Source organism: Zosterops lateralis, assembly GCF_965231275.1.
Source record: "Zosterops lateralis genome assembly, chromosome: 16".
In the NCBI taxonomy this organism is placed as follows: Eukaryota; Metazoa; Chordata; class Aves; order Passeriformes; family Zosteropidae; genus Zosterops; species Zosterops lateralis.
Window position 1 is genome coordinate 7641356 of NC_139776.1, and position 14038 is coordinate 7655393.

At 54.0% G+C, this 14038-nt stretch overlaps 1 protein-coding gene across 2 annotated transcripts; it reads left to right on the forward strand.

The window, feature by feature from the left end:
* The first annotated feature begins 944 nt into the window (after positions 1–944).
* Positions 945–12337, forward strand: TBC1D20 (TBC1 domain family member 20). 2 transcript variants are annotated; one of them, XM_083873236.1, is made up of 8 exons: positions 945–1066; positions 3961–4146; positions 5270–5353; positions 6817–7003; positions 7778–7879; positions 8766–8907; positions 9543–9730; positions 9857–12337. In XM_083873236.1, the coding sequence occupies exons 1-8, from the start codon at positions 1024–1026 to the stop codon at positions 10128–10130; spliced, it is 1206 nt and encodes a 401-aa protein (XP_083729362.1). In that variant the 5' UTR covers positions 945–1023; the 3' UTR covers positions 10131–12337. The 2 variants fall into 2 exon arrangements, with proteins under 2 accessions (XP_083729362.1, XP_083729363.1); XM_083873237.1 differs by having other exon boundaries at positions 5273–5353; positions 9857–12336.
* Positions 12338–14038: the final 1701 nt, after the last annotated feature.

The window sequence follows — 14038 nt, forward strand, 5'->3', positions numbered from 1 at the left end:
GCCTCAGTGGGTGACACCTTGGCCTGCAGCTCCTGCTTGTTCCAGGCACCCATCCCTCGTCTGTTCTTTGGAGAGGATGGACATGTGCTTCCACTTTGCTTAGTTAATTTTAGGATGGACTATGTGGGCTGGATTAAATTGATTTGTGGGACATAGAACACTGCCCCTTTCTGTGAGGATTGCCGGCAGGGAGATGAGGTTTTTCACATACACCAGGATAGCTTTCTCCTCCATGCCATCATCCAGTGGAAATCCATTGTACTTAATCTTTTATATCCTAAAGTGATGTGAAAGTTGGACTGTGTTGACTGTTACCTCAATGTGCTGTAACGTAAAAGCACCCAGTATGACAAAATACAGCTTGTTTGCACTGGTTCTGAGCTATGCAGGACATTTTACCCAGTTCTTTTGTTATTCCAAGCAAGGGAGGTTTGCATAAAGACGTGTGGAAGAGGAAACTGGGAGTGGTGGATGGCCCCAGTGCCTGTCAGCCCTTGCGCAAGGAAGCACGGACCCCTGTGCGTGGAAGGAGCTTTGTGGACTTAACAAGCCCTTACAGAAGGGCCGGGCACTTGTTCTCCCACTGCGGTTCCTCGAAGCATTGCCGGGGGAGTCTGGAGGGTTTGGGGGTTTTTTTGCGTGGTGGCAGCAGCCCCTGTGCAGCACCATTGTGGGTATGTTGCCCGCCCCCACAGCGCTGGAAATGAGCTGTACCGCGGCCATGGGGAGGGTTGGGGGTTTGGGGTTTTGTTTCCCTTAAACAACCCCTGGCGCGCGCTCCCGACGGACACGTCCAAGCCGCGCGCTCCGGCGTGCGCATGCGCGCCTGCATCTTCTGCGTGACCCTCCGAGCGGCTCCGCGCCTGCGCACTGCGCTGCCGTGACGTCCCGCCCGCGCGCCGGCGGGCGGGGGGCGGGGGGAGCGGGCGGGGGCGGGACGGGACCGGACGGATCGGGGAGCGCGGAGCCCCGGCCCGGCCCGGTCCGGTGTCCGGCCCGGAATGAGCCGCAGCGCCCGGGAACATGGGCCGGCAGAGCCCACCGCGCAACGGCGTCGGTGGCCACGGTATGGGCTGGGCCGGGCCCGGCGGGCGGGGGGCGGTGGTTCCGCTGAGGGGGCGGGGGCTGGAGCGCCCCCTGCGGGCCCTGCGGCGCCCCCTGCCGGCGGGGCGGCGCCTGCGCTGCGTTGGGAGCGGCCCCGGCGGGAGGGGCGGGTGGACCGGGGGTCCCGGGCCAGGAGAAGGGTCCGGCCGGCCGAGCGGCTCTGCGGCCCCGGGCTCGGGCGGACAGGAAGCGGCCGGGCGCGGTTGATGCTTCCTGACCCGAGGCGGGCCCCAGGGCGGTTCCCGGCAGTGGCCGGAGGGCTCTGCGGCAGCCCCGGGCTGCCCAGACCTGGTGAGGCCGTGTGCCGGTGCCCGGTGCCTGTAGCGGTGCAGAAGCACCGACAACCCACCTAGGTTTTGGACCGCCCTCACCTTGGGTTTGTGTCTCTTTTTCCAAGGGCGAACCTATGAGTTCAGGTCTTGTGGTTGCATAAAACATCTTTTGAAATGCACTGGTTTGGGTAATACTCGCAGCTCTGTGTTTGAAAAGTGTAAATATGGGAGTCTTTATTAGTAAGTTTGAGAGGAGGAGGCCACGAGATCTGCTCCTTCCTTCCCACTTACTCCTTTAAGTTCTTTGTGTGTGAACAGTTCTTTCTCCCATAGGCTTTGTCTCCTTCCCAAGGCATCGGTATGTGGCAGCCCAGTGTGTGCGTGTGGCAGGGGATCAGGAACAGCTGGGGGTAGGGAACTGGCTGGGAATGGGGAACCGGCTCAGCAGAGCTGGCTTCTGTTGTGCAAATAACTCTGCTTGCACAAGGGGCGGGAAAAGAAATAAACTGTAGGCACTGTGTGAGCGATAGGAGATTTAATGTTATGAGGAACTTGGAATTCGGAGGGAGCTGGAGCTCTGTCGTAGGCTGTTACAGCTTGTTTTGATCTAAGAAGTGTTTTTAAAGGGTATTTGAGAAGGAACAGCATCTACTGCTCGACCTACTTAGCGTCCGTGTGTGTGAAGAGCCCGCCGACCTGCCGGCTCCCTTCAGACCTCGCTGGGAGCTGCACTTGAGCCAGGAGCTCGCAGGAGCAGGGCCGGGGCAGTGGCTGAGCTGCCACGTGGGCAGAGGAACGAGCTCCCCTATCGCCGCCGGGGCCTTGGGAAACAGCTGTTTCTCCATCGAAATCCTTTTAATTCCTCCCACCTCAAATCCTATTTGGACACATTCCTTATAGAACGAATCCTGTTTGGATCCCAAGAGTTGTTGCATCTATGGGAAAAGCCTTTAGGAAAAGGCAGTGTTTGGGGGCTCCTCCTGCACTCCAGTCCTGCTGCTGCTCAGCAAAGCCTCCTTACTGGAAACTCCAGCAGTGTAGGATATCGAGTGGCTCTCGGCTGTAAGAAATGAAATACAAAGTTCCTGAATTCAGTTGAGTGTGTTAGTGTAAAGTGCCTTTTTAGTTAGATACTAATTACTGTTACCTGTTGTAAAGCTTTCTCTGTTAAATACCGTTTATCTCAGACCTATTGTGAGTGTAATTGTAAATGCCTTTCCTAGATGTTATGTCTGTTAAATGATATTTATCTCGGACCCCTTTGAAACTGTATCCTACCCGTCCAGTATCGCCCCTGCTGCTCTCTGTGGCAACCGATGACACCACCCGACGTGCCAACGAAGAGGCCTCAAGTGCTCATGGGACACTATTCGGACGTAAAACCCCTAAACGAGCCAACCTAAAATCAAGGACTAAAAGTAACCACTCTGGGTCAGCAGAACCATAGAGAACCTTAAACCAGCCAGAGCTGGGTTCCACCTCGTCACCATAACTTAAACAGCACTTGACCAGACAGACACCCCTAGACCACAAGCCCAACTGTTTTTTCATGGAGTCTTGTGAGAAGGAAGCCCTAGTTGTGCCTTGTGGCAAAGCTGAGCACCTTCTCCCCTGTGTTTGTCAGGAGTAGCAGTGGTGTGGGCAACCCCTCGAGCTTCCACCTAGAGCTGATCTTAATTAAAGGCATTAAAAGGAGCTGGTCTCCTTGCCCATTCATTTCATCAGCTGCTTCTCTCTTTCCTCTCATGTGGCAGCAGTGACAAATTCCACCATGTGGTGTGAAGTCGTGTCCCTTTTCCACTCCCTGGGAAGTGCTCTGCTGTCCTGTAAGTGTGTCTAACCCAAGCACTGTGTGCTTTTTGTGTTACCCCTTCCCTCCCTGCCCTGAGCTCCTGTGCTCCTCAAAACAGTAGGAATTGTTTCCTACTGGCTGAGCTGTGCGTGTACTGATGGCTGGCAGGTTTGTGTTTGGTGTAGGACAAGTCAATGTGCTTATGATTCTTTTACCTGGTGTAATTATGTCCTTTCTTGTGTCTGTTGCTGTCAGTGGAAATACTCAGGCTTCTTCCTAGGATGGCTGCACCTGGGAGTCAGTAGGAACACAGTTTTGGGAACACTTTCCAAACCTTTTTAGAACACTTCCCTAAGTCCTGGTCTTAGGAAACACTTGACGTCTGAGCTGGCAGCTGCATCAGAGAGCAAAGAGTTTCAGGATGGCTCCACAGAGCTGTCTCGATCCTGGATTGAGCCATGAGCCATTGGGAAGGACAGTAGCAAAGGGCTCTGTCTGGCCACTGCTGGTGGCTCCGGTGTCAGGAGGAGCAGCGTTTGCTTCCCACAGTGAGACCCCCAGGGTTGATAGGGAAATAGTGAGAGTGCCCTTTGAGGTGCTCCCAATGCTGAGCCTGCAGAAATGGGGACACTCAGCTGGAGGGGTCACCACCAGAGTCGCACTGTCCTGGCAGTGTGATGACTGTCCCGTGTCACCTCCCTCGCGTATGTGACATGGCTGTGAGTGGCTGTTGCCAGCTCCTGCTGTGTGCTGGCACTGCCCGTCAGCTCACATCTCTGTGACCTTTTGCAGACTTTGATGCGAAGAAGAAAAGAAAAGTGGCAGAGATTTTCCGTGCCCTGAACAGCGACCCCACTGACGTGGCAGCGCTGAGGCGGATGGCGATCAGCGAGGGCGGGCTGCTCACAGACGAGATCCGGTGCAAAGTGTGGCCGAAGCTGCTCAGTGTCAATACAGACGACCTGCCTCCTCTTCCAGGTATGGAACGGCCTGGACTCAGCTGCTTGGGAGGAACAGCTCAGTGACCTTTGTCACTAGAGTAGGGACGTGCTTTCTGACCTGTCTTTTACCTGTGTGTGTTGCATTTCCCACTAAGCTCATGTACAAAAGGGACACACTGCAGCACCAATACTGTGTTGTATGTAAACAATACATGTTGACTTCTAAAAACAACATTTGCTGTTTTCTTTAGAGATAGTCATGGAATCAGTTCATTGTGGATGCAGTCAGCGTGGCCCTGAAAATTAGTTGATGTATATAAGTTCACTTGCAGCAGAAAGAATCAGACTTGATTAGTTTTGCTCCCATGAAGAGATGGCTGTGCTTAGCCCTGGTGTGGCCAAAATTCTCCCCAGGTGTCTCCCAGAAAGCAGTTTGTTGTGTGAAGGGCACGTGGTTTTTGGTCAAAACAGGCACAGGGATAACAACCTTCCTGGTGAAGTACCCACGTGGTTTTTAAACCTTAGCAATGTAGGAGCTCTAGGTCCTGTAGCTTTTATAGTCACCCAGGACAGATGTTGTTGTTGTTCCTGATTCTGTAGTTGTTTGGAAATGTGCATCCCCCACCTCAGTCAAGAGCCAGGTGGCATTAGGGTGATGTGAGATGACCAGAGCTGCTGGAAGACAATGTTTAATACTACATGATTGCACAGAAGGAATTTGCTGTCTCACTGAACTTTTCTGTTTCAGCTGTCTTAGCTAACCCTGGGTAAGATTTTCCTCTGAATTGTTTCTTTTTTATAAATGATTCTTTGTGGTCTCTACAGCACTCCTCTGGTGCTGCTGTGGACTACACATTGAGTTGCACAGCAAAAGTGTGGAGCAGAGATATTTCTAGGAGTGCTGGGAGTCCTGCTGTCAGTTTAAGCATTTTAACATGTATTGTCCAAAGAAATAATTGTCTCATTTGCTGTCAGAGTGTGGCAGTGAAAGTGCAGGGACAGGGCTGAGGTGTAACATGAAAAAGGGGACATACAGTGGAGTAAGGGGGGTGTGGAGCTTCTTGTGTACATTCAGCAGGGATCTTCCCAGCTCCCTCACCTCACTCTCTTCCCAGTGCCATTGCACTGCTTCATGTTAATCCTGTTCCTCTTTTTCTCAGCAGGGAAGGAACTGCGAGAGGACAATAAGGATTATCAGCAAGTGTTACTGGATGTGCGGCGATCGCTGCGCCGCTTCCCACCAGGTGAGGGGGGATTCTGCTCTTCTGCTCTTCCCACTCTGCAGGGGCAAGAGCAAGGCCATGGGGCTCCTCCTGGCTCAGACCTCCCTGGGAAGCTGCAGAAGGTGACACTCCATTATCCAAGGGCCTGACCTCTAGAAAACATTTCCCTTGTGAGCTCACAGCAGCTGCTTCTTGCAGTGAAGCCCTTCTGCAGCCATCAGTTTCCTTCAGCTGTCTCTGCACAGATGGTTTTTGATGTGGCTCTTCCAACGTTCCACTTCCCTTGCCCCACTGAGCCCCTCTGCCAGGAGGCTGCTACTGGCAGACATTTGCAGCAGAGAGAGAACAGATTCTGCATGGAACCTGCACAGATCTTGTGCACCATGACCTGTTGAGATTAGGACAGATGGAAAGCTTGAGAAACATGCCATTTGCTGTGGTTTATTTTAGTCCATGGTCTAGCTCAGGGGCAGGGAAGGCAAGTTTGTCTGTGCTTAGAACAACCCCTGGTATAAAACAGTTTCAAAATCAGGTTCTTGCACCACATTTAACAGAACTTAGAACATTTAGAAGCAAAATGGTTTTGCAGTTGTTTGGTTCTGATGGGAGGCTGGTGCCTTGTGTTATTTATAAAACACTAAATCCAGCAGCTCTCTGTGCAGAGCAGTCGTTATTTCTGGCCAGAATCTGCTCCCCCCTTCTGCCACTTTTATTTTGTATAAACACTCGATTCACTCTGATTCTTGCAGGCGTGGGTGCTGTGTGCAGGCCTGATTCCTGGAGGCTCTGCTCCTACGGATTTTTTTGCCCTTGAATGGCAGCCTCCTGCCTATTTTTAGCCACATTAGTGAAGCAGAGGAAAAGGAGAACTTTGTCATTGCAGGATCTCTGCTGGGACTCTCTGCTTGGCCTTTGGGCGTTTTATCTGTTGACAAGGACTGCCAGAAACTGGCTGCAGCTGTGCAGGGCTGTGTTTCCTGTGACATCCTGTCCCTAAACACATGTTGTTAGCAGGGGACTGATAGGAAGTGGAGGCCTCACAGTCTGATGCAGTTGGCATAGTTTCTGTGAAAATGGGTCCTGTTGAATTTTTTTCTAGAACTCCTGGGAAATTAAGAATTACTAAAACATCCTCATCAGTGCTGGATGTGCAGAACAATTCTCTCTTCACAGCAGCACTGTGCAAACATCTGTAAACCCTGCTCCCGTCCTCCACAGTGGCTTTCTTGCAGATAAGGATTCTGCAGGTCTAAAGATTAAACCTCTCAGCAACTGGCCAAATTCCCCTGGTCCTGCAGTTTTGGGAGACAGAATTAGGGCCTTGGATAGTTTTTTCTGCCAGTTTTACCACCTCCCCTGTGCACCACATCCCTTGGGATCAGGCAGATTAGTAAATGCACAAGTGTTCTCCTTTCACACCACAGTCACTCCCACAGCAGGCACAAGTAGGTGACACAGCTGTGCCACCTCTGCTGTTCCCACAGGGATGCCAGATGACCAGAGGGAAGGATTGCAGGAGGAGCTCATCGATATCATCCTCCACGTGCTCAAGCGCAACCCCCAGCTGCACTACTACCAGGGATACCATGACATCGTGGTCACCTTCCTCCTGGTGGTGGGGGGCAGGCTGGCCACAGCACTGGTGGAGAAGCTCTCAACGCATCATCTCAGGTACTCAGTGGGAGGAGAGGAGCCAACTGCGTGTCCTCAGGCTGTGGGGACACCTGTGCAGGTGGAGCTAGCCTAGAAAGTCAGAGCCTTGCGTTAAAGTGGCTGCCTGTCATGCCTGTACCCAGAGGGTGATTGAGAGCAGCCTGACCACACAACAACAACATGGCTTTGCAGGGAGCTGTGCCCTGGGAAAGGGATAATTGCAGGCTGTCAGGTAATTTGTAGCATCTCTTGGAGTTGAAAAAGCCAATGCACATGTATTATCCATGGTTGTGTGGCTGTCAGGGCCTCTCCAGGTCCTGGGGGGCTGGCTCAGCACCTGCCTCCTATTGTCCTTGCATAGCCCTGGGCAGTGTGGTCTGTACTACCAGTGTCCTGTACCCCACATGAAGAGTCTTTCCTGTTTGTGCTGAAATAAGAGCAAGCTTCCAGCTGGAGAGTGTGGTTTGGAGGGATTATTTTTCCTCTCCCAGGCAGGAGTCAGATTTTGAGTGCTGGAAAGGCTTTACGGTTCTTGTGTACACTGCAGCAAAATAAGAAGTGTCAGCTGACAGCAGTGTGACAGTCTGGGCCTGGGTTCTGTGTGCAGGTCTGCCCTGTGTGTCGCAGACAAACTGGAAGGAGGTTGCTCCGAAGAAACAGAATTCCGTGGAGCTGGGGGCCGCCCTGCCAGCAAGGATGTTTATTGCATGTACTTCACCTTCTGCTGCCTCCCTGGAGGGAGTGCTCACTGATGTTGTTGCTTGAAAAAGCTTCTTTTAAATCTTTCCTCAGGGATTTTATGGACCCAACAATGGATAATACCAAGCACATTTTAAATTACCTGATGCCCATCATAGACCGGGTGAACCCTGAGGTGCACGACTTCATGCAGAGGTATGCAAATGTTCCTTTAGAGCCTCTTGGCTCTCCCCTGCCTGTTTCACAGGGCTGTTTTTACCAGCACATCCCTATCACCACAGTGGTTTCTTGTGTCCACAGCTGTCCCACAGCTGATGGTGACACCTCAAAGCCGTGTGGCACTCATTTCTGAGCAGGCTCAAACCTGTGCTGCCTGTCTGGAGGGGTTTTACATGGTGCCACCTTCAGCCCATTTGTCTGCAGTCTGTATTGGAAGGGCTGGGGATTTGGGGACAGCGTTGTACAAAGGATACAACTGCTTCATGTGACCACTTGTGTGCCTGGTGGGACCTTGCTGTAGCTTATTGTTAGTTCTGGGAATAATTCCCAGGTTTTGCATTAGGAACACAGAGGTGTGCCTGGGCAGATGAAATCAGAAGCAGGAAGGTGAACGGGAAGAGGCAGTTCAGAGCCCTTTTTTGGGCACGTGTGTCTTTTTTTTTCACAGCCAGAATATCTTTGGGTACCAGGCCTGATTGCAAGCTCCCAGAATTAGTAAGCCCTCAGGGTAGGAAGGAACCCAAACATCTGTCCGTGCTGCAGGACTTCAGTTGCCCTCAGGCCAGCAAGCCAGACAGTGCCCATGATACATCACACATTCAAGGTCCCCTGAAAGCAGCGTTTAGCCTCTGCTGTGGCCCCCACTGGATGTGACACAAGTAATGGCAGCACTTTGCCACAGGGGGTGGCACAGGGGATAAACATTTTTTGTGTCAGAGGTGCAGTTCCTGCTCTGGGGGCAGTTCAGTGCTCCACTGACAGCCAGCTCTATTTCCCCAGGCACGGCTGTGCAGCACAGGGGTGCCTTGTGAGCATTTCATCCCTGTTTCCAGGCTGACCTAATGTCTCTTTCTCCCTGTAGTGCGGAGGTGGGAACCATCTTTGCTCTCAGCTGGCTGATCACCTGGTTTGGCCACGTTTTGTCTGACTTCCGGCACGTTGTGCGATTATATGACTTCTTCCTGGCCTGCCACCCGCTGATGCCCATTTATTTTGCAGCTGTGGTAGGTATTGATGGAATGGTCAGGGATTAACTGTGCTGTTCTGAGGTGGTAGGAATTTGGGGCTGCACCCAGTGGTGCTGCGGTCCTCAGCTGTACCCTGTTCTGCAGATTCAGTCAGTGATGGTCTTGGTGATGGTAAAGGGCAGGTGGGATCCAGGGGAACTCAGGGCAGCCTGAGGATGTCCAAATGTGCAGGCTGTACCGGTTCAGTGCTGTGGAGGCAGCATGACACAATGTTTTTATTTCCTTTCATGTGCTCATCCTGCTTCTTGTTACATACTGGAATGTCTGGCTAGCTGGGGACAGCTCTGCACTGTGCATCCACCTGCCCATCCTCCTATGGCAGAGGTCAACTCATGAAGTCAAACCCTGTGAGGCTCTGCCCATGTCTCTGACCTGCCAATAGCAGGCTCTGCTCAGCAGACAAACCTAAGTACCCTGAAAGAGGCTTTCAGTGGTCTCAGAGGGGGGTTGGCATTTCTCCTTCAGTGAATGCTTCACTGCAGTGTGTCCTCTTGAAGAAGGTCTTTCAGTTGGAAGTAAAGTGTTTTTTTCTTCTGGCTCTGAAACAAGTGCCAGCATGTGCCAAGGAGTTGTCCCCACTTCTTGTCTGTCCTCCTCTCACTCCTCTGCAGATCGTGCTGCACCGGGAACAGGAAGTTCTGGACTGCGAGTGTGACATGGCCTCTGTCCACCACCTCCTGTCCCAGATCCCACAGGACCTTCCTTATGAGTCTCTGATCAGTAAAGCCGGGGACCTTTTTGTCCAGTTCCCACCGTCTGAACTCACCAAGGAGGCAGCTCAGGCAGCTCAGGCGGAACGGTGAGTGCTGGGCAGCCCATGTGTTCCCTACATCCCTTCCCCATCTCCCTGTGGAGACCTTCCTGACCAGAGGCTAGTCCCAGAGGTGAGTGAGCCACACTCTTTGACGTGTTCCTTCTCTTGCAGAACTGCGGCTTCCACTTTTAAGGACTTTGAGTTGGCATCAGTGCAGCAGAGACCAGACACTGTGTTGAGGCAACGCTTCAGAGAGCGGCTCCGAGGGAAGGAGCGGCTCCGAGGGGAGGAGAGGACAAAATCCATCTTGACAAAGCCCCGGACCAACCGCTTTGTCAAGCTGGCAGTGATGGGGCTGACAGTGGCACTGGGAGCAGCTGCCCTGGCTGTGGTGAAGAGCGCACTGGAGTGGGCACCCAAGTTTGAACTGCAGATTTTCCCCTGAAGCTACAGGAAGGGCCTTCACTGTCCCTACATCCATACCCAGCAGAAAGGGCTGATGTTTGATGAAGGACGTGTCCAGAAACGACCTGTCTGAAGATTATTTATTCTTACTGCGTCCAGTAACGCTTTTGGCCTTTGTGACAGAGACTGAGGGAACCAGCCCATCAGGACGGTTTCCCACACCATGGTCACCTTATTTCCCTCTCCCTGTGCAAGGGTGAGCAGACAGGCACTCCTGCTATCCCCTGAGGAACCAGAGGTATGGACAAGTTTGGCTGTTCAGGCTGTGCTCAGGTGACTGTACAAAGGAAGAGCTGTGTGTGGGCTGTGCCCAAGTGATCCTGCGTTCTCCATTGGGAAAAACTAGTGGGAGTGAGAGCTGATCCCCACCTGGAGGAGAGTGTCCAACAGGGTCTGTTCTGGGTGCTTGCGTGTGTGAGGGTGGAGGGCTGTTGCAGTCCTGAGGGGCAGGGCAGCCCTTCAGCTCTTCATTGCTCCAGTGTGCCCCATAATCTGCCTTCAGCTTTGCTCGTGCTCCAGCTCTTCCCTGTCCTGTGGGCACTCTCTGAGCAGAGCCAAACCTTTCCCACACCCTGGCCAGCACAGTGCTATGAGCTTCTCTTCAGTGTATAACACTCCCTGGCGCTTTTTGCTTCCACATCTTTGCAGCCTGATTTGTTTGCAGGGGCCAGGGGCAGACCTTAGCTCCCCTCAGCTCTCAGGCACTGCCACTGCTGTGCTGGCAGTACCATGACCATATCTGGGGTCAGAGAAGTGAGACACAAGTGAAGTCACCCTGCCAAAGGTGTGTACTGTCATGTGCCAGGTTATGCTACCACAAGTCTTAGTGGCACTGTCATTGCAGACTTCTTTAATAGCTCTGGAAGTGGACACTAACGTGCCCACATGGAGAAAGGCTTTTTCCACCTTGTGAAACACTTTGCACAGGATAGAAGTTGTTGCACTAGAAAATGTGTCAAAAACCTCACCCACGAGCTGATCAAGCTTCAGCATTGCCTCTGGAAATAACACAAGGGGTTTCCCAGAAAGGCCACCCTGACCCCTGCATAGCTTCCATCTCCCCACCAGTCCCCTTGGCAGTCCCAGTGCTCCCTGCCCTCCAAGCTAAGCAGCAAATCCTTCTAGACAACTCAGTGTCCCACTGAGACTAAGCCAATAGACACTCTATGCCTCTACCTCTCCCCCAAGCTGCTTAATCTCCCTCAAGTGCCCTTACCTGACCCTCATGCCTCCCTCCCGCTGCCCCATCATTGCTCTGTTGTGCCCAAAGCCATCTGTGCCATGCCCAGGGGCTGCACACCTGAAAAGGAGGTGTTAGTTGAAGGGATTTTGGGATAGAGAAGAAAACTCATGCCCTGCAAAGCTCAGCACCCTGCACTCCCACCCCTTTTGGCCCATAACCGCCTTGGGTATGTTCTGGTTTGCCCTATGGGCTCTTGCTCATGGAAGGGCTGTGCCTTTCTGGCCAGAGGGCAGGTGGGCAGTTGTCATTTCTGACTTGTGTTCTCATGATGCTTTGAGCAGGAGTTCCCTTTGCCTCTGCAGGTGAAATGTGGAGTTCATGAAACTGCCCTTGTCCAGCCAGGCAGCAAGACCTGTTCCCTGCTCTCCTCAATTGTGCCAGTGCCCTTGGAGAGACCTGGGGCTGCTCAGGGGCTCCTCTCAGTGTGGCTGAAGGCAGAGCTCATTCCTGGCCTCTTGGCACCCCCAGAGCAGCAGAGCAGGACTGGGGGCTGGGTCACTTAGCACTTTAGAAACCATTGGTACAGGAGAGTGTGGTGACCTGGGAATGCTGCTGGAGGGTCCAGAACCACTCTGTATACTACCCTGAAGGAGGAGATGGCTGGAGCCCCCCAGGAGGAGCCCCTGCAGCCCCTCCATTCCCTGGCCATGATGCACTTTAGTCCTTGCGTTGTCCCCAGCGGCGGGAGAAGGGCCTGGGAGGAGACCGTGGACACCCCCTGTAAATGTGGATTTCTACAAACACTAAAACTGTAAAATAAACATTTACTAAACACATTTCCTGCCCTCCCCAGGCCAGGGCTGCCAGATCTGCTCTTCTGGCACTCTGTGGCCCAGAACTGGCACCTTTCCTGCAGTGGTCAGGCCAGCTCAGTGTAGCCTCACACCCAGCAGCCTCGTGGGAAGAGGAGCAGAGCCAAAGGGTGCATGCGTGCCCCGGTCACTGTTCTCCATCCATCTGCCTGCCTCTGGGCCAACGCCAGGCCTTGTGTGTGCTGCTGGCTCTCCAGAGTGTCCCCCCCATCAGCAGCGTGGGGCTGGAAATAGCCTGACCTCCCAGCCTGCCCTGTACCCCAGGCCGGGTGCCTGGCTGCAGGAGGAGATCCCAGGCATGGTGCCCAATTCCCAGGGCACGCTCCGCTGAGCTGGGGTGATGCAGCCGCCTTTGCCAGGCTGGAAATGGGTTTGGCTGGATGGCTCAAGGCTGGCAGCCGTGTTAGCTGTTTTTAATTGCCTGTGGCTTCTCCAAGAGCCATTTTCTCAACAGGCTTGGAGCCCTTTGGGAGGGACACCCAGGGGGTAAGGAAGAGTGATGGCAGGATGTGGCACCTTTGGGGTAGCCCTGCCACATGTGACTCAGAACCAGGCCAGTGACAATGTGTGCGTGTGTCTGTGTGGGCCACGTTGGAGAGGAGCCTTGTGTGGCCCTGACCTTTGCTAAGGTCGGGGGGCAGTGGTGATGGCCAGTGAGCTCTGACTGTGGCTGCACCATGGTTCCCCTTGCTCCCAGCAGTGCCCCTACGCAGAGACAAATCCCATTGCAGGGGTCTGCAGTGACACCACACGGGAACGTTGCTGCCCCAGGTGGTACTGCCCAGGCCCCGGGCGGTGCTGGGAGCTCTCCCGTGAGTGCAGCCTGCAGATTTGGGGGGTCACTGTGGCATGGGCAATCCCTGCATTTCTCCCTCTCTCGGGGACAGCCCGGTCCCCGGCAGCACAGGGGCAGCAGGAGGGGCTGGCAGTACCCGGGGATGCTCTGGGCTCCTCTTGTTGCCGTGGCAACAGCTGCGGCGAGACTGGGGGCGGGGGTCTGGGTGTGATGCAAGTGGCGCGTGACCTCGTGCCCCCCCCGCCGGGCCCTCCTGTGGGTCTGGATTAGCACCCCCGGTTCCCTCCCTCTCCGGTTCCCCCGCTGATTACCCTCGGTCCCCTCCCCGCGGCTGAACGGAGTCGGGGGCGGTGCCGGGATTGCCCACACACACACGGGTGGGGCGAGGGGCTGCGTATGCACGGCACATACGTGTACATACATGCACATGCTCACACTGCTCCCGGGGACGCCCAGCCCACACTGGCTGATGAGGGTGAACCTCCCCGCTGCAGGAGAATCCATAGGAACCGGGGCTCAGGGTGGGAACTGATATGCCTGGGAGTTGGATGCTGGCCATTGGGAATCCCACATTTCCCTGCGGACCTCACATGGCCCTGGGAATCCCAAATTCCCCTGGGAGGAGTGAGGCAGCACAGAAGGAGCCAGAGCCGTGGGGAGCAGACCAACACACTTTATTCCATAATCACAACAGTCAGGATCATTGTTAGCCGAGGTTCTTGCAGAGCAAGGGCCAGCCGTGTCACACCCTCAAGATGGGCCCAGATAGGGTCGTCACTGCCCCTCGGCTAAAATCCTGTTTCTCCAAGATAACAGACACAAGGATCCTCCACTAACACAACACTACAAAGGTGACCCCGAGCGCTGGCGCCCATCCGCAGGCTGCGCTGGGGCTCCGCCAGCTCCGGGGACCCCCGGCCCACTCGGCCGCCGCCAGGGCAGCTGCTTCCTGAGAGAAGTTTGGTTTATTTTTATTTATTATTACTATTATTATTATTATTATTATTCGCTTTGTCTGGAGTGATGACGGGGTGTCG

Bases quoted from the DNA above. Each gene is read 5' to 3' on its own strand.
- TBC1D20 (XM_083873236.1), top strand. From the start codon at position 1,024: ATGGGCCGGCAGAGCCCACCGCGCAACGGCGTCGGTGGCCACG. The intron at 1,067-3,960 runs GTATGGGCTGGG...GACCTTTTGCAG, and splicing joins CAACGGCGTCGGTGGCCACG to ACTTTGATGCGAAGAAGAAA. The intron at 4,147-5,269 runs GTATGGAACGGC...TCTTTTTCTCAG, and splicing joins CGACCTGCCTCCTCTTCCAG to CAGGGAAGGAACTGCGAGAG.